We start from the raw sequence: 19,966 nt of genomic DNA on the forward strand, positions 1-19,966 counted from the left end.
CCCATACAGCTGGTCATCAGGCATCCCAAAAAGGCTGGTTCTGGGTGTGAAAATTCGGGCCCTCACTATCCTCCTCCTCCTCCTTTGGTAACCCATGGCCACTGCTGCTAGGAATGGTATATTCATCCTGGCGTCTGAGCTTTTGTTGTTTGCGCGCACTTTTATGCTGCGTGGGTCGACGTACTCCTGCTTCCTGCTGGCGTACGTGTTTCCGGATTAGCACGTTTTTTTGTGCGCATGCCTTAGCCCCGTTCAATTCCATGGATACGTGTTGTTGGCGAGCGTGTAAAACTTCCCGCGCACCCCTGTAATACACATACCCAAGCAAATCGCGTGTGAGAATTCCTGCACACCCCTGTAATACACGTACCCAAGCAAATTGCGTGTGAGAATTCCCGCAAACCCCTGCAATACACGTACCCAGGCCAATTGCGTGTACGCGCACTCTCATCCAATTACACGCAATGATACTCTGACGTGCAGTGTTTCCACGAGTGCTCTGTCATCACGTGCTATGAGGGAAACACCCACGCGCGTCACGTCACAGACGCGCTTACGCGCTAAGGGCCTTTGGTCCAATGAAATCGCGTATGCGTGCTGACGCGCTTACGTGCAAAGGCCCTTTCCTCGAATTTCACGTTGACGTGCAGGATTTTCACGGACCAATTTACTCCGTATCAAGCTGGCCACGCGTAAGCACACGGAAGACCATGCTCCTGCCCAGAACGCCGAATTACTGCCCCCCAGAACCCCGAGCAGCCTCCCACGAGCCATCTGCTGCTGCCTGCCTGCCTGCTGCCACTGTGCCCTGCCATTTTGTGCCTGCACATCTGCCATCTGCAGGGGTCCAGTTGCTGTGTCCACCCCTGCTGGAACAGAAGACTCCCGACTGCTATACCATTGCTCCACAGCCCAGCCCCAGGACCCAGTTGCCCACCCACTCCTGCCTCTGGGGTTGCCATGTCGGGCACTGCAACATCTGGCACCAGTGGCAACCCCCTGGCCAGAGAGGCAGAGGGGCACCAGCTTCACTACCACCGAAGTTGGTGTCCTGGTGGAGCAAGTCCTGGGGCAGTATGATGCCCTCTTCAGATCGTCACGCGCCAACAAGGAAGGACGGAACAGGATCTGGGACGACTTGGTGGTTGCCATCAACGCGGAGGGGGTGGCAACCCGCAACATCCAGAAAGTCAAGAAGCGCTGGGAGGACTTGAGGTCCAGGACCCTCTTGAAGGCCCAGCGCCTCGTGGAGGGGGGCCGGGGCCGCATGAGTACCATCCAGGTGAGGGTCCTGGAACGTGTAGACCCAGCACTCCACACCCAGATTCTTGCGAGGCAGACCCGTCTGGAGTTGAGCGGTAAGTGGGCAAGCATTGCTGTGTGAGACAGGGCATGTTGCAGTGTGCTGGTTGTCTGATGCTTGCCTGTATGTGTGACATAGGCCATGTACGCATGTATGTGTGCAGGGACATCATGGTCATGCATGTGAGACCAGTAATGTGTGAACCACACGGTTGGTGCATGTGTTTAAATGCATCATGGGGAGCCCTATGTGGATTGGACACATGAGAGCATGCCAGTCTCTATTCCTGGACATGGGTGGGGGTGAGGGATGGGTGCTGATGCCATGTACATGTATGGTATCCATGTCTGTGTGTCTGACCTGCGTGTCTGTGACTTGTGAATGCCATGGATGCATGACACATGTCTGTGACAATGTACAGATTCACAGATGCTGACTAGTTATCCTTGTATCCACTGTGTCTGTGGTGTACAAGGCCAGATGGATGAAATTACGTTGATGTGTGTGCATGTGGTAGGAATGACCCATGATGCATGTGAGTTCCATAACAACATTGTATGTTTGGAGAGTCACTTGGACATGTATGCAAATGTCCATAGCATGTGCCATGCCTGTTAATGCGTGTGTTTTGCCTGCACTGACCCATGTGTTGTGGAGGGACATGATGGAAGTGATCTTTGACAGTGCCACTCATCTGCTATTGCTTCCTGTCTAGGGGACCATTGTACAGTACCCTGATGCTTGTGTTCTATGTCTCCCTCTACACAGCGGCAAGTGAAGAAGAGGGCGGAGACTGCGCTGTGGAGCAAAGCAGCGGGGATGCCCCCACGGCTGCAGCGGAAGGGGTGGGTGAGCCCCCACAGGGGCTTGCAACGGCAGAAGACGGTGTGGAGCTGTAACGCTCACCTGGCTCCCACGGAGGCGCTGGTCTGGTCTGGGTTGCTGTGGCCTCTTCAAGCGTGATGCGCAGAATTCAGACCACCGATTGAACAGGACCCCCAAATCTTGCTTGTCGGGCCCGTAGGATTATCCTTCTGCAGATGAGAAAGGGGATTAACTGTCTGCCGAATAGTGTGCTTGCTCCCCGCTTCCCCCCTTCGTTCTTCTCTGATTCCTCCAAAACCCCCGGTTTAAGCTCACCTTATGGTTTGGAAGGATGAACCCTCCATCCTGCTTCTGGTGCAGGGGCACGCGTTCGTCCAGTTACTTCACTGGTTTTCAGAATGGCGCTGGCACATCCACTTGACTTTTCTGAGCGATACGCCGTAAGTATGAAGATGCAAAAGTTCAAGTGTGAGCCTCCTTTTATGTTGTCTTTTCTGTCCTTTATTTCAGGTGCAGAACAAAGGCGATGCGTTGAGGGGTTAAATTGCTGGTGGTAAAATCAGGTGAGTTAGTGATGAGTGCGACCCCTCTAAATGTCTTTATAATTCCCCAGTAATGTCTTTTGTCCTTTCCCCATAGGGGCCGGGGTGCGGTACCTGCCAAAGATGCGGCGCCGACCCGAGATGTGGAATCGTTCACCAAGAAAAGCCGGTAAGTAATATGGCTGAAAATGTCCTTTCCCCATAGGGGCCGGGGTGCGGTACCTGCCAAAGATGCGGCGCCGACCCGAGATGTGGAATGGTTCACCAAGAAAAGCCAGTAAGTAATATGGCTGAAAATTCGGCTTTCCTCTTGTGTTCCCTTGCTCACCTTTTGTCTCTTCTTCTCTCCCCTAGGTGCAGAGATGTGGCGACCGGTGCTGAGAGCCGCGATGGAGCCGGGCGGCGTCTCGGGAACAGGTGAGTGAAGCGCTGCGCTGCAGCGAGCAACGCGATGCTTTTAAATGGAAGTCTTCCTTCAGGAATGCTGGCGTGAAGATTCCGGATGCAGGTAAGAAGGTTGAATAAGTTCTTGGTTTTCACCTTTCTCTTCTCTTATTCCCTTACAAGTGTTCCAGGTTCAAGGCGGGCGTGGCTGGAGTCCAGGTGCAGGAGCAGACACGGTGAGCGTTCAGCTGCTGGGATGCAGAACAACGCGAAGCACGTGTGGCTGTCCGGGCGTGGCTTAAATAGCTTTGGAAGAAGTTCCAGGTGAGTATTCTTCCACAGCCCCACCCAAGTAACAAAATAGTTCCTTCAGAAAAATAGTCCCTCCTAAGCCTCATTTGGCTTGGTTCTTCATGCAGCATGGTCTGCATCAGGTGAGTGTGCAGCATGGTCTGCTTCAGGTAAGTGCACCAAACACTTCCCCTTATGAGCCTGGCACCTATGGCGCCAGGACTGATGTCCAACATGAGCCTGGCGCCAACGGCGCCAGGACAGAGTCCAAAGAGCCCCTATAAAGGGCCGCTGGGCTTTTACCCATGGGCGTGATGCCTGCTCCCGGGGGTGCTGGGTCTGACCTAGTGCTCCGGGGGTAGGCATCATGACAGGAGCCATGCAGGTTGATGGTTTCCACAGAGGAGGAGGAGGCCGCTACTGAGGCACACATGGGTCCTGGTGGGGGCATCCCTGCTGGTGCAAGTGGTGCAGTCCAGGGGCAGGAGGCAGCACAGGTCGCTGTGGAGGGGCCTGTGCATGTCACTGTCCCTGACACTGTGACTGCACCACCATGCACCAGCAGGGATGCCCCATCCCAGGCCCGTCCGCAGGTAGGGGGGATGTCCATGTCATCTGACTCCCTTCCACCTGCGGACCCGTGGCCGTATGGAGAAGGTCCTGATTGGTGTTGCGTTGCGCACGGTTGTCATTCGTGATGACGTGCATGCTTCCCGGGAGGAGCTTGCACGTCATCACGAAGAGCACTGTGCCAACGTGGCCCAGTTGGGATCGGCCGTGGTTGGGGGTTTCATACATGTGTCGACCAATCTGGCGGCCCTCTCCTCCTCTTTGGAGACTATACGCCAGTCGTTCTCCATGCCGTCTTCCGGCCCAGATTCCACCAGGGCCCCCTGTGGACCTGCCCTGACCAACGCAGCCGGCTTGGTGGGGATCCCATCCCTGCCACAGTCAGGAGTTGGAGGTCCAGCAGGGGTGGACACCACAGCAACTGGACCCCAGCAGATGGAGGATGTGCCGGCATCATTGGGCAGAGCACGTGCACAACGGCGTCGGTGGATTCCATCAGCCTGGATGCTGTTGTGCTGGCAGAGGCAGTTGCGTCAGAGGCAGCAGCGGAGTCAACGTGATGATGCCCTGGCCCGGGACACCACAGAGTGAGCCGCTGGACTAGCCCGCCGCCTTTGTACATAGTTAATTAGTGTTGGGTTTTATTTATTTTTTTTAATTTGGAGCGCTTGGACTATGCCCCACTTTTTTGTATATAGTTATTAGTTAGGTAGGTTTTATTGTAGGTTTCATTTACATCGTTGGGATCATGGACCCTGGATTTGCTCTTTGTACATAGTTTGACAGTGGATTTGTGGCCTTCATCTTTTATTATTTTTTCACCATGGAGCAATGGATTTTCACTTTACTTTCCCTTTGGATTTGCTTTGTTGGACAGTGACTTTGGACACAATTTCTTTACGGTTATTTTGGAGTCCCATTTTCGTTATTTATTATTTTTGTGGACATGCTGCTTTTTGATTTTTGTTGCCATTATTGTTTGTTTATATTTCATTCACTTCATTTACACTGTAATACATTTTTGTTTCTTACTTCAATGTGTGGACTTCTCTCATTGGTTTCATGCCTGTCAGAATGTGGGTTTTCACAGTCATGTGTTGCCATTGTGTGGGTCTGACGGACTTGTACTGATGCGCATACTGCTTATTTGTTATCTATCATGTAATGGGTATTTCCATTTTGAATGGATGTAAAGCTTGGATGTAAAGCTTGGTTGGGTGTTTGGACTGGGGTGGCGTGGGGTGGGATTTGGGTGGGCATAGGGGCTTGGGATCTGGATTGTGATGACATGTTGGCTGGGGGACATGAGTGGGGGCCTGGTGGAGGGTGCCCCTGACTGCTGGGGGGTGGGGGTGGTAGGAGACATGTGTGGGGGCCTGGTGGAGGGTGCCCCTGACTGCTGGGGGGTGAGGGTGCAGGGGGACATGAGTTGGACATGAGTGGGGGCCTGGTGGAGGCTGCCCCTGACTGCTGGGGGGTGGGGGTGGTGGGAGACATGTGTTGGGGCCTGGTGGAGGGTGCCCCTGGCTGCTGGGGGTGGGGGTGCAGGGGGACATGAGTGGGGGCCTGGCGGAGGGTGCCCTGCACTGCTGGGGTGTGAGGGTGATGGGTGACATGTGTGGGGGCCTGGTGGAGGGTGCCCCTGACTGCTGGGGTGTGGGGGTGATGGGAGACATGTGTGGGGGCCTGGTGGAGGTTGCCCCTGACTGCTGGGGGGTGGGGGTGGTGGGAGACATGTGTGGGGGCCTGGTGGAGGGTGCCCATGGATGCTGGTGGGTGGGGGTGCAGGGGGACATGAGTGGGGGCCTGGTGGAGGGTGCCCCTGACTGCTGGGGGGTGGGGGTGCAGGGGGACATGAGTTGGACATGAGTGGGGGCCTGGTGGAGGCTGCCCCTGACTGCTGGGGGGTGGGGGTGCAGGGGGACATGAGTGGGGGCCTGGTGGAGGGTGCCCTGCACTGCTCGGGGGTTGGGGTGATGGGAGACATGAGTGGGGGCCTGATGGAGGGTGCCCTGCACTGCTGGGGGGTGGGGGTGATGGGAGACATGTGTGGGGACCTGGTGGAGGGTGCCCCTGGATGCTGGGGGGTGGGGGTGCAGGGGGACATGCGTTGGTGATCAGTAGTGCAAGGTGACATGTGGGTTGGCTGGGGGGCATGGCCATGGTGGATGGGCTGCCTGCGGGACATGAGCAGGGGTGCCGGGTAATCCCCTGTGGTGTGGGCTGCCTGCAGGGGCCGTGGAGGGTGTAGAGGGAACACCTGGGAGGACCCACACGGTCAATTCACGTGTAGTACTACCCGGCACCCCCGAAATACACGTACCCTGCTGAAATCGCGTGTGGAACTTCCCGCGCACCCCAGAATACACGTACCCTGCAGGATTAGCGTGTGGAACTTCCCGCGCACCCCGGAATCCACGTACCCTGCAGAATTAGCGTGTGGAACTTCCCGCGCATCCCGGAATACACGTACCCAGGCCAATCGCGTGTGGGACTTCCCGCGCACCCCGGAATACACGGACCCAGCCAATTTGCGTGTGGGACTTCCCGCGCACCCTGGAATACACGGACCGAGGCAATTCGCGTGTGGAATTTCCTGCGCACACCAGAATACACGTATCCAGCCAATCGCGTGTGGGACTTCCCGCGCACCCCGGAATACACGTACACAGGCAAATCGCATGTGAGACTTTCAGCGCAGCACAGAATGCACGCACATGCTATTTTTCACACAGCGGGTGTCCGTGTTTGTCGCGTACCACTTTGCACGTCATTTGTCTTAGAGGATCACAGTATGTGACATTCATCATAGCTGTATATAGGTGCTTTTTGTTGGCGCACATTTTGGCGCACATTTATTTCAGGGGCAGGGACACTACCGCCTGCTTTCTTGTGGTGGACGTGTTTGGGCCTGTGCGCTGGTTTGACCTTGCGCTGGTTTGCCCTATTGGATTCCATGAATACGTGTTGTAGGCGAGCGTGTGGGCGTTTCGCGCACTTGCCTCCTGTACTTCCCCCGTGACACCCACATTTTGACGAGTTGTTCCCCATTCTGAGTGTTACGCCCCGTGTTCCGCCTACTTTTGTTGTGTGCGCCGCGCTATGTGCGATTTCGCTGTGGCCGTGGCGCACGCCGTTAGATATCCTGTGCGCCGGCTTGCGCCGCGCACTTTTTCAGCGCACATCCGATATTTTTCTTGCGCAAGGCCTTCCATGAATCGATGTGCGCTGGTTTCCCTGCGATTTTCGCACTTGCACTGCGATTTTCGCACTTTTACTGCGAATCGCACGTTTTGGCACCTCTGTGCGGGAATTTTCGGCGCACATTAATTCCATGAATCAACACCGTAATGTATAGCACTGCATGATAGGCAGCTTAATTCTATTTTGTGATTTTGATTCTTTTAGTCTGATTGTATTTTCTCTTAGTGTTTCCCTCTACTCTTTTCTTGGGCTCTCGCATATATCGGTTACACTCTCTTTTCTTTGCCCCCTTACCAGCACCCTTATGCTCCACACTAGTATTGCCTACATGATCTCCTATTCTATGCTACTAGTATATGGGTGCAAGAGGGGGGGACAGGGTGGAGGTTGGACAGCGGCAGGGTTAGAGTAGTGGGGGGGCTGTTCCTTGTTGGAGCTTGGCTCCCTGTGCCTGTTTTGTAATACATGTTTGTTACGCTATATTGCAATAAAGATTACATTAAAAAAATAATGTAATTCCACGCACGGATTCTTCTTCTGTTTGTCTTTTTTTGTCTTTTTATCATTCAGGTACTTGGTCCTCAGGCGCCACGCTCCTCCCTGGTTCATGCCGACTTCCACAGGGTTCAGCAGGTGTCCATCCTGCAACGGGCTCTGCCCAACTTCAGACCCCCACGCCCTCTGCCTACGTTGTCTTGGCCCAGACCACGGTTGGCATGCTTGTACAGCGTGTGACTCGCTGTCATCAAAAGCGCTGAAGAACAGACTAGCCAGGTGGAGGGAGCTATTACAGAAGTCGCCTCCAGAGGACCTCAAGAACTTTGTGAAACACTGAGCCAGCCCCAAGGAGGGGCCGCTATTTTCCATCGCACCCCGCAAAGGAGACTCCTTTCCCAGGACTCTCCCATGCGGGAGGGACAGTTCATGTCCTTGTACCAGCACGTGCACCGAGGCTGCTGCAGCTACCGGCCTTCGGGCTGAGGGATCCTTGGATCCTCCCGGTGGCAGTGTTGAGGAACTGGAAGGTTCTTGTACTGGATTATCATCCGAGGGGCTCCGCCCTTGTACCGGCGATATGGCCGAGGGGCTATGCCCTAGTACTGGCAATACATCTGAGGGGGTGCCTAAACACAGCTTTACAGACCCCCAGGTCGATGTTGTCTCACCTACCGGGCCTAGGCCTGAGGAGCAGGGTAGGCCTCGTGATCCGCATTCAAGAGTCCTGGAGGAGGTTGGGCCCAGCGAGCCGACAACACGTTGCAGGCACATGGCAGGCAGCGCAACAAGATGGCCGCCACGCCAGACAGAGGCACCCGTCCGACGCCATTCCAGGAGTTCGGCAAAGAACGAGTGTCAAGGTGGGACTGGCCTCAACCAGGTACGTGGCCTACAGCCTATCCTTCTTATGCGCAGGGCAGCTTACCACTGCATCCATATGGGCAGGGTATGCAGCACCTCCAGCAGCCCCTGGCTACCCCGTCAGTACCCCCTACCACCTCTCAGGCCAGTGAAGAGTGGTTCTTCGAGAGGTTCCTCAGGCTCATGAAGTCGCCTCGGATGGGGGTTATCCTCAAGGATGCCATCAGGGAAGTCCTCCCGACTATGCTAGTAGCACCAGAAGCGCCGCCGCAGGCGCCCCAGTCCCGGTGCAGCCGCTGCCTCCGGTTCCCCAGCCGACTCCTCAGGCGCTTCCGTACCAGCCTCTGCCGCCTCCTCAGCCTCTGACCGCGGTCACTGTACCCCAGCCTCCGGCTCCAGCTACTCCTCCAGCTCCACAGGATCCTCCTGATCCACAGGACATAGATGAGGAGGAGGATCCGGACATGCCATCCTCTGCCAGGGCCCTCCATGAACATCTTGCTGGGCTGGCGGAGTACCTGGGCCTACCCGAGGTTGAGCAGCCGGCAGAGGGAGTTCTGGCTGAAGTCCTCACGTAATGACCCTCTGCCAAAACGGGGATTCCTCTGCAGACCGATGTAGTCTCCCTGGCCAAGAAGGGTTGGCTCAAGCCCCACTTGGTCCAGCCGCTCAATAGACGCCTGGATGCCAAGTGCAGGCAGATGGAGGGGGATACACTCTTGCTCTCGGCCCATCCTCAGCCACACTCTTTGTTGATTGCTGCAGAATCACTATACTCCAAGTCTCAGTCGTCCTCAGTCTCCTGCTCTGCAGTGCTGCTAGGCAAGGAGGAGATGATCTTGGAGGCATACAGGAAGAAACTCTATTCCAACACATCCTTGCATCTTTGTCAGGCCAACGCTGATGCCATGCTGGCTGCTGCTAACCAAAGGTTATGGCGGGAAATTGCGGACTTCCTCCCGGAACTCCCTATGCAGAGCCAATCACGTTTTAAGGCGGTGCTGGCTGAGGCCAAGCTGGTGGCGCAGGACCTCATGGAATCCACTGTGGCCCATATTAACACCTCTGGCCGTGCCATCTGTATCGCCATGGACATGAAAAGGACAGCCTGGCTCCGGGCCACGAAATTCAACCCGGACGTCCAGGAATGCATATTAAATCTACAGTTTGAGAGGGGGGCGGCTCTTCCACTCCACCACAGTGGAAGAGCTGGACAAGAAGAAAAAATGCTCACAAACAGCCAAGTCTTTATCCATCTTGACAAAGACCACGCCCAAGTCGTACACCCAGTCACAGCAGCGCTCCGACAGGGGGCGTACGTATGGAGGGTTCCGCGGCTTCCAGGAACAGAGGTCCAGGCAGCCGGACCGGCGCAAGCAAAAAAAAGGGGGTTGAGGGGAGTAAAGGCTTTTTCCAGGCCCCCCTCCTCCGTGGCAGCCTTCGAGGGAAAGAAGGCATGGCACGCCCCTTCGGGTCCATGTGTCTCCGGTGGGGGCAGGCTTGCTCTCCATGCACATTTCTGGCGCCAGAATGTCGCGGACCCCTGGATCCTCTCCGTAGTATCCACAGGGTACCGCCTACCCATCACAGCCTCTCCTTCCTCCTCCCCTCCACTCCCTCAGGTTGGGACAGCAACTCTTCTGGCGGATATCCGGTTGCTCTTAGAGAGCCAGGCAGTTGAGGAAGTCCCAGCCTCCCAGTGAGGCTTGGGCTTTTACTCCAGCATTTTTGCCATTCAGAAGAAAAATCAGGCAGGCCTGAGAGTTGTGCTGGACCTTTCCACCCTCAACCTCTCCTTACCCCTACAAAAATTCAAGATGGTTATGCCAGCTTTTATAGCGGAGACATTGTGCAAGGGAGACTGGTTGTATTCCCTGGATCTGAAGGACGCATATCTACATGTCCCGATTTGGCAGCTCTGTCGTTCTTTTGTACGGTTCAGTATCATGGACTACCATTTTCAATACAAGGTCTTTGGCCTCAATTTGCCCCCCCCCCCCCCAGGATCTTTACCAGGCTCATGAATACAGTGGCTGCCCTCCTCAGAGCGCAGGGCCTCCACATCTATCCATACCTCGACGACTTGCTCATCCGGGCTACATCTCTGGAAGCGGTTCACCACTCCTCCCATGCCCTTATGAACACACTGCATGATCTGGGCTTCTCACTCAATCTCAAGAAGTCGCAGCTGCAGCCCACACAGTCTCTGACATTCTTGGGCCTCATCTGGGAGACTTGCTCCGAGAAGGTACTTCCATCGGAGGACAAGATCTCGGCCATCAAGAGGGCCACTACCCACTTCGTCAGCAGAGAGGTGACCTCAGCATGGTGGTACCAGCATCTCCTAGATCTCTTGGCAGTGTTCCTATTAGCTGTTCCCCACACAAGACTGAGGATGAAGAGGATTCAGCTGCACTTCGCTGCCTCATGGAACCAGGAGCAGGGCTCCTAATCCGAGATAATCAACATTTCTCCTTCTCTCCACCCGGACCTAGCATGGTGGTCCAAGGACTGGAACCTGCGGCGGGCAATCCCTTTCAGCCACCCACCCCGCAGGCCACCATCACCATAGACTCCTCCCTCGAGGGCTGGGGAGCCACCCTGGACGATCTCTCGGTCCACGGCACCTGGACTCGACAGGAGCAAGAATACCACAATTGGTTAGAGCTGAACACCATCTGGCGAGCGCTCAGAGCTTTCCTCCCACTTCTCAGGTGCAAGGTTGTCCTCATCCACACAGACAACTTGTCCCGCATGTACTAAGTCAACAAGCAGGGAGGCACCAAATCCCCTCCTCTGTGCAGACTGGCAATCCGCATGTGGCAGTGGGCCCTAGAAAACATCTACCTCAAGGCAGTCCTCCTTCCGGGAGAATATAACCTGGAGGCGGATAGGCTCAGCAGGTTGGGAGCAGACAATTACAAGTGGCAGCTAAACAACCTCATTATTCAGGAGATCTTCAACAGGTGGGGTCATCCCCAGGTGGATCTCTTTGCCACCTGGCACAACAAGAAGTGCCGTCAGGGTCCCGGCTCCCTGGGCGACGCATTTCGGCTTCGGTCGGACGGCATGACGGCTTACATCTTCCCGCCCATTCCGCTGATTCACAGAGTGATTTGCAAGATCAAGGTGTCTCGCCACCTCAACATCATTCTAATAGCTCTGTGGTGGCTGGCCAGGCCATGGTTTTTGGAGCTGCTCAGCCTCTCAGAGATGCTTCCAATTCACCTCCCGATAAACCCAGTACATCTTTTAGCGCAGCAGGGGGGCAGAGTCATCCACCCAATTGCCACAGCTTGGTGCCTGAGCAGGTAACGCTGCGTCACCTCAGCCTCTTCCAGGCTAATCTGGAAATCATACAGGGTGCAAGGATCAAGGCTACCAGGGCCCAATATAAAAGTAAATGGACCAGGAAAATTGACCCCCTGACATGTACTTTGGACGACGTGCTCTCCTTCTCGGCGCACCTCGCCCACTCGATGGTCCAGGTGGACACCTGCCGAACATACCTCGTAGCCATCGGGGCTTACAGGAACTCAGAGGAGGGGATCTTCACTTCCTCCAATCCTATCGTCAAACATTTGACGGGGCTCGCAAGGCTCTAGCTGTCCATCAAAAGGCTGCAGCCCATGTGGGACCTTAACATAGTCTTGGGCGCCCTGGTGCACAAACCGTTTGAACCAACGTCATCCGCGGACATCAGACTGGTCACCATCGAGACAACCTTACTGGTCGGCCTCACCTCGGCTCGTGGAGTCAGCGAAATCCAGGCGCTGGTTGCCTCGGAACCATATACTAACTTTCACAGGGACAAAGTAGTTCTGCGGACACACCCAGCATTTCTGAAATAGTCCTTCCTATGTTTTTTGCTGATCCTAAGGACGAAGCACAGAGAGGGCTGCACTGCTTTGATGTCAGGCATGCACTGAAGTTCTTCTTGGACAGGACCAAGGGCTTCCGCAAATCGGATGCCCTGTTTGTCACCTTCGGAGGCTCAAGACCAGGCTATCGGGCCTCGAAGGCCTCCATATCCCACTGGATGGTCTCGGCCATCAAAGAAGCATACGAGGGCCAGCACAAGCCGCTGCCGGCCAACATGCATGCCCACGCAGTCAGGGCCAAGGCAACGGCCATTGCATTCAGCGCCATGACCCTTGGCAAGTCATAAGCAGGGCGGCCACTTGGACCACTCCCTCGGCTTTCTGCAAGCATTACTGTTTGGTTGCCGGCTCTAGATCTGACGCGGCTTTCAGACAGGCGGTTCTCAGGAATCTATTTGCTTAAGGAGGGTCTCCGCTCCACCCAGGGGCTACATTCAGTTGTAATCGCCCATGCAGTATGGAGGAAAGGGGACAGGACATAAGAGCAATTATCGGTTACTCACCGTAGTGACTAACGTAATCTTGGTCCATAGTTCCCTTTCCTCCATACATCCCCCCAACCTCCCCCCTAATAATACTGGTGTCATTGGGCAATGTTAAATCTATTAACGATGCGTCAATGGGGACTGAGGTGTGGCGCCAGAGGGCGGAGTCAGGGCAGCGCATGCTCCTTGGGCGCACCCTCACGCGCCTCTAAATTTAAAGGGGAAGAAGGTTTTTTTCTGGCGAAAAAGGTTCAATCTGCCGTCCCTTTGGAAGGGGACTATGGACAAGGAGTACGTTAGTCACTATTGTGAGTAACTTATAATTTTTCACAGATTTTGAAAGTGGGGATTCATTTTCAACCTTGCCAGTGAATCCTCACAGAAATGATTTTGCCTCAATGTTGAGACAATCCAGAGAGGGCTAATGGAATCAATCGGCTTTGACAGCTTTATACTTAATTCTCTCGTCTTTCGTGACTCTTTATGAAAACATTAATACTGAGGTTAAGGTTCATACTGTTCTCTTGAAAGCTATGAAAAAAAGCCCTGATGCCTTAAACAGTCAGATTGTAGAAAGTAGACCTGTGAATCAGAATAATGGTGTAGTTACTAATACTTTCAACCTATCATCAACGGAACCACCTATGACAGAGCAGAGCGTTTCCCCTCAAGGGAATTTTCAACTATCTGAGCCGATTTATTCCCTCTGGCACTCGGGCGGTGTTAAAGAGAAAAAAAGTTATCAAAATCAATTGAAGAAGCCGAAAAACATTGACATTGTAATCAACGTACATCAAGGAAGTGACTTAGTAATATTACACCTTCTGAGTCTCCAGTACAAGACAGCCTGCCTCGTTCAGGCTCGTGATAACAAAGGTGAAGAAACGGAAGAAGACATGTTATAGACAACACAGAAGTAACTCAGAGGGTTCAGTGGAGGGGATGTACATTTTAACCCTTGCGCTGTGTTGTATTTTGATAGGGTGTCAAACTTACAACCCCTCATCTTTGTGTGGGTCTGTCTTTTCTTGTGCTGTTGAATCCAAGTGGGCTGTAGTGTAGTCAGAAAATAAGGGAACCTGGGCAATCAGCATCCAGGAGGGAGGACCCGACAGTGAGTTAATTGAGAGATTTATGTCCATCTGTTAAAGGATTAAATGTGCATGTTACTGATTCCATTCCTCAGTCTCACTCACCATTGAAATTAATCTATAATAGTTCATATAAATCATCAAAGGTTCAATATTTTAAAATGTAGTTTCAAGGGCCTGTCTATAGTATTCTTAAAGGTACAGGTTCCAGGTTGCGCAATGACCATTCGGGACATTCAACATCTGAATATACTCGCAACATAGGGATCAGTTCATCGACAGTTATTGATTTGCACAATTTAATACATGTTAAAAGAAGACAAGCTGCTATTGGAATGTGTATTTAGGAGTGACAATCCCCTTACTCTGAATAGAAAGAATGTGTTGAAACTATTTTCAGAAGTTCCTGACTTGCATTCTTTTTCCAATCGTGATATCGATTTGGTGAAATGTATTGATCCCCTGTGGAGTTTGAGTATCCCTAGCTATATCATCTAAAATCGAATATGAAGTCATAATTAAGAAATGTTCACCTCTGCGCCAATTAGGTTACGATATCACACTATATGAAACCTTTCCCGGGGTTAAGGAGACCAATTGTGGCCATGGGGTGACAATAATCTAAGACAGATGGCTATAACAATGGGTGAGGGGAGAAGTAAAAGATTGGTAAGCATTGTTAAAAACAACTAATTAAGTACCAATGTGATCGATTGGTCGTGGATTGCTGGAGTGCTAAATTCAGAAAGTCGGTGTACATCGGAAATGACTGTGATCCTTAGCTAGTAGATGCTTTAGAAGTACTCTCCTGGAACACCCGTGGTCACACGCTCCTGTTTACGGATCCTCTACCATAATATAATAATGCCTTATAGTGTTATTCTACTTCAAGAAACGTGACTTGCCTCTTGCCCCATATTGAATTGATATGTCATTTAATTTCAAGCTGTGACTCAGGGGTAAGGGTTGTCTGCCAGGGGGCCTTATTAAGGTGAATAATTTATTTTGTCTTTTATATAGCGCACCGAACCCTGGGGTATCTGGGCATCTGTGCATTATGCCCAACTTTTTAAATGAACACAAGAATATTGGATGTCTTAGAACCTTTCCTTTGAAGATTTACTAATAATCATATGTGTGCTAATTTTGTGAGGTTTAGGTTTAATCTGTTGCCAACTAGAGAAATGTTGGCTAACCGTAATTTCATACCCAAAGAACTGTTTTATTGCAGATTTTGTGGAAATGAAAAGGAAAGTGAAACTTTGAAATATTTGTTAATGTCCCGCCTTAATTCCGTTACGTATTTTGCATTTTAAGGATCATGTACATGATCTGAGTTTTATTGATGTTGACAATTTTTGGCAACGTATCCTGGATGGCAATTGTACAACTTTGACCTTGGCCACCCTGAGATACCTTGCGCAAATACATTTATTTTACTGATGTTTAAATGAAACTAAAATGGATTCATTGTGAATAATTTGTGGTGATGATATGAAAATTGTTTCCCATTTTGTATGACACATTGTATGTTTTTGTAATGTCTTATTGTAAAAGGTTGACGTTGAATAAAATAAGAATGGGTTTTTTCCGCATTCAGAACCACTTTGTATCACAAGCTAATCTATTATTAATCAATTGAAAATAATATAGCATAACTGCACACTGCACAGAGGATCAGTGCTAAGTGGCTGATGGATTAGGGCAGATGCCTTAGGACATGCCTCCCAGTTAGGGATTTTGGTGTTGCAGAAAGCCTGAATCAGAATCTGTCTGCACTAGCAGTGAGGGAATGCAGGCACTCTATAATGTGGTGTCTTGCAGCCAGATTTCAAAGAACTTCTGCTCCCCAAACCCCTCACTCAAAACTCCCTTTGTCATCGCCTTCTTTCTTCTCTTCCTGCTCTTATCTGCTTACTTATCTTCTTTCTCCCAGGCATCCACCCTTTCACTGGGGCCCTCCCAGTTTCTCAGATGTACTATGCTAGGCACTTCTAATCTGCCTGTCTCTTACTGGGGAAAATGCATTCAGTACTGAAACTGAATACAGGCAGCTTTTCTACTTGCACTCGCTGTTCCCGGCATCGCATATGCCGTTCTAGCATATCTTAAAGGTCAATATCAGTCTGTAATTCGTAGGGTCACTTCTGTCCCCCTTTTTAAATATCGAAGTACCCCTGATCGCTTCCAGGAAGGGGGAGTAGCTACCTGTGACTTATTAATGGTCATTGGAAAGGCTAAATGTATCAATTGGAATGAGAGGTATGCTTGGTATAAGAACAGTATCCAAGTTCCATCGATCACACAGGACTCTGATTTGTAGACTCGTAATTGTCAAACTTGTTCCCATGATGACATGAGATTGCATAGTACGTAATTACAGTGCCTACTTTAAGTTTTAGCGAAGGTGACCGCGTAGAACTGTGCTCATTCTTTTTGTTGAAATTATAGCTGTTGTTGAAGTGGGTGCACTTTGCCATTTTGATATCAGAGGGCAACCTAACACTAATAAATCGCATCAGCTGAGTATGGAAACATACCTATGCGTTTTTTATATATATAGATAGATGTTTAAAGTGACCCTTATTTTTCCAGGGCCTTTTAAGCAAACTGCAATGTCAGGCCATATATTCTAGTAACTGCCAAGGTGGAGGGTTACGGTTGTATCACTATTGCCATGTGTTTATCCTTGGATTCCACCTCAAACTGTATAATATTGATGGACAGCAAAGGGGTGTCCAAGTGTGCAGACAGCAACAATTGCGATATTCTGTTGCGATATTCTGAAGGGAGATCTCATTGAAATCTTTAAGTACAGAAGAATGTCAATGGAGCCGGCGGAGTAGTTATTTTTCTTTTTTCTAATCCTATTTTCCCATCTTGACCAAATAGTTTGATTCTGATTAAATCTTCATTTTTGCATTTAGAAGGAAATACAATATATGAATACATCAATTAACTATGAGAAAGATACATAGGTTGGCAAACAACATATCCCACATCAATTGTAGTAGGTGTGTCACACGTATGACCTTCTAGAAGGAAGCACATGACATTGATTTTGCAGGCTACCTACTCTTTACAGTTGGGTTCCAACCCTCTCATCGACTCAATATCAGCTTCATGGTGCAAGCAATTTCAAAGTGAAGTGCTTCAACTGTGAGGACTTAATTGTTTTGCCTGGGAATCTATTACAAAATGTGTGTAGTAGAATCCACTCTTGCTCTATCTCGGTAGCAACCCCTGCAGGAAGGCAATTACCTTTACTGCAGAGGCGATTTTTCACAGCGTGTACCACCACATGTTCATTTGTGGCCCATCCGGTAACCTTCGACATATGGTCAAGAAAATTCTAGCGGTGGTCAGAAGGTGGGTAATTAATGTTGAAGCTTGATCCTTCATAGGATATATACCTTTCACCACTTATCCCAGTACCACCAATATCGGATCAATTGGCAGCTCTATCCCCGTTGTATCTTTGATTGGGGCCAAGACTTCCTTCCGAAAGATCTGGGCCTTTTTACAGGTACAGCTACAGCAAGTCGCCTCGTAGCACATGGTCCCTCTCACATAAGGGTGAAACAGCTGGGTTGGTTTTGTTTAGGCTGGGGGCCACCTATAATATTTTGTATGCAAGTTCTTTGTAACACATTTAGAAGATGCAACAGCCCTACTCCAAATCCTTGCCCAGCTATCATCTGACATGGGTTGGTGCATGTGCCTCTCCCATTGAGTCATGTAGGGAAGCTTCCTGGATGGTTAGTAGCTATCTAACAATTGGCAAACTTTGGAGATTTTCTTAGCATGAATACCTTCACACACAGTGAGTTCCAGTGCAGTAGGTTATTGTGTGTCTGCGTTATGTAATTGGAGGGTTTGGAAACATCTAGAACGCTGATTTTCCAGGACCTAAAATACATTTTTCGCATTCAATAAATGTAATGTGGATTCTTTCATAATAGAACTGTGATAGATGCGAAAGGCCTCCTCTTTGTCAAGTGGCATATTGCTGGGACTGAAAGCCAGGAGTAGATATGGCTTTGCGTAGGATCGCAGATAGAGGGCCCAGACCACCAGGGATTTTCTAGAGATTGGTGGCCATATCCCAGTAGTACATTGAAGCCAAAATTATAGAGGGAGCTCTGATGGCAGCTGTAAGGGTATTCAAGGTAAGGGTGTCTGTGCAGAGCCAGCTTAGTGGTGGACTGTTGTATTCCTACTCCGTGTGTAGGGCGGGATCCCGGCTTCTTGTCTAGGATGTGTGACAAGTTTGCTGCGATAATATAGTTTTAGAGAATGGGAAAGTTCAGACCGCCATTAAATCTGTCTGCTTGGAGGGCCGTACTCCTCACCATGGTTGTTCTTTCTATGGAGCGCCTGTATATGAGAGGAAGGTGTTTTAACTCAGAGAGCGGACACGCTAGCAGGCGAGGGTTGTATTTCATTTTTATGGTTGTGATCCGACCTAGCCAGTATATTTATGAAATGTCTCATCTCGCCCGGTCTTGGCCCAAGGTCTTAAATAAGTGGGTTGGGGGAGTTGGCTTGGAACAGGTAACCGTAGGATGGCATAATTTAATTGCCAAATATTCTAGCTCCTTTTCTTTCTTGAATGAAAAGTTATGCACAATATTATCAAATATTTCTGTGGATTCTGATATATTGAGGCCCATCGATTTCCCAAAATATATTGTGTATCCGTAAGCAGCCTTGAAAGCCTTAAATTCGAGAGAAGGGCTGGGAGTGTGGATTGGGTATTGGACATAGTCAGCAAGACATCTGCATATAAAACTGCCTTGTACTCTGTTTGGTTTATTTGGGTTCCCTTGATATCTGAATTTGTTCAGATATGTTTTGCCAATGGATCCATGATTCTGGTCTTCTTACTTCATCTACCTGTGGCTAAGTTCCTTTGTTGAAATTACAAATTTCAAATTGGGTAACTGCAGACATTGAACACTGTAGGAATGGATTTAACATTGAGAGTTGTGTGCAAGCTTTAGATCAAGTTGAAAGCAGTCATTGTAGTTGTACAAACATGCAATCATACATTCAATTACCTTGGTGAGTTTGAGTCACTGTGTCTGTTAATTTGCTGAGTAGCTGCCAAGTCAAAGTTGTAACTGACACATGTAGATGTAATTGAATTGATTGTTACTCGGGAGTAAATTGCAATGTTTTCTTTAGGACATAAAAGTAAAGAGCGCATTGTCTTGGACAAGTCTAGCTAAAACAGCCATGCCTGTCCCAGCTCCAATAAAATGTTCTAGTGACAGTTTCCAGCAATTCAGAAAAGCAGCATTAGAAAAAGAGCAACGGGAGAAATCGCTGAGAGCTCAGGAGATGAAGAAGCAACAACTAGTGCTGCCTGATAAAGATCAGAAAACACACCTTCAGGAAAAAAATAGGTATGTTCACTTCTCCAAATCTATCTTGTAAACGGGCTATATCACATTAAATTAAGGATTTGTAGAAATTGCTTTGTAAAACACATGAATGAATATCTATAAATATGTAATATATGGTAGAGATATTGCAATAGCCCACTGACATTTTGAACAATTTACTTTCTTAATGCTCACAAATTTTTTGAAAACATGTTTTTCAGGTTTTGTTCATTTGGGTAATTTAGACGCTTTTTTGTGTTATATTCTGGTACAGCGATTCCAGATGTTCACAATACTGCTAATTGTAATGATCATCCCAAAGCCCCTGCTATGTCCCTCTTCTCATCTGGCCAGGGAAAGGCAGCCACTAACTAATCCTGACCGTGGGGGTGGTATTATGTGGGCGGATCTCATGGGAGGAGGGATGGAAAAACCCTCTGACTGAAGTACACAGAGTTGGAAGAAGTACACAAAGTTGGAAGAGGGAGATCAGAACTGGGGGCCCGGCAGCAAGCTGTACTGGTCAAGAGCTCACGTGAAGGAAGCTGAAGTATAGTTGGTTGACTCTGACGAGGTTGCAATTTCGGATGGGCAAAGAAGAAAACATTGTAACGCAGGTGGAAGACGGGCTGACTATTTTGGGA

At 50.2% G+C, this 19,966-nt stretch overlaps 1 protein-coding gene across 1 annotated transcript in view; it reads left to right on the forward strand.

Annotated features, from left to right (window-relative positions):
* LOC138541775 (bromodomain testis-specific protein-like) overlaps positions 1 to 19,966 on the forward strand; it is a 651,829-nt gene that overhangs the window by 403,907 nt on the left and 227,956 nt on the right. The window contains exon 5 of the mRNA XM_069641784.1: positions 19,123 to 19,343. Within this exon, the coding sequence (XP_069497885.1) occupies positions 19,123 to 19,343 (221 nt within the window). The remainder of the gene's footprint in view (positions 1 to 19,122; positions 19,344 to 19,966) is intronic.

The sequence above is a fragment of the Ambystoma mexicanum genome, chromosome 1q (genome assembly GCF_040938575.1).
Source record: "Ambystoma mexicanum isolate Mex_15411 chromosome 1q, UKY_AmexF1_1, whole genome shotgun sequence".
In the NCBI taxonomy this organism is placed as follows: Eukaryota; Metazoa; Chordata; class Amphibia; order Caudata; family Ambystomatidae; genus Ambystoma; species Ambystoma mexicanum.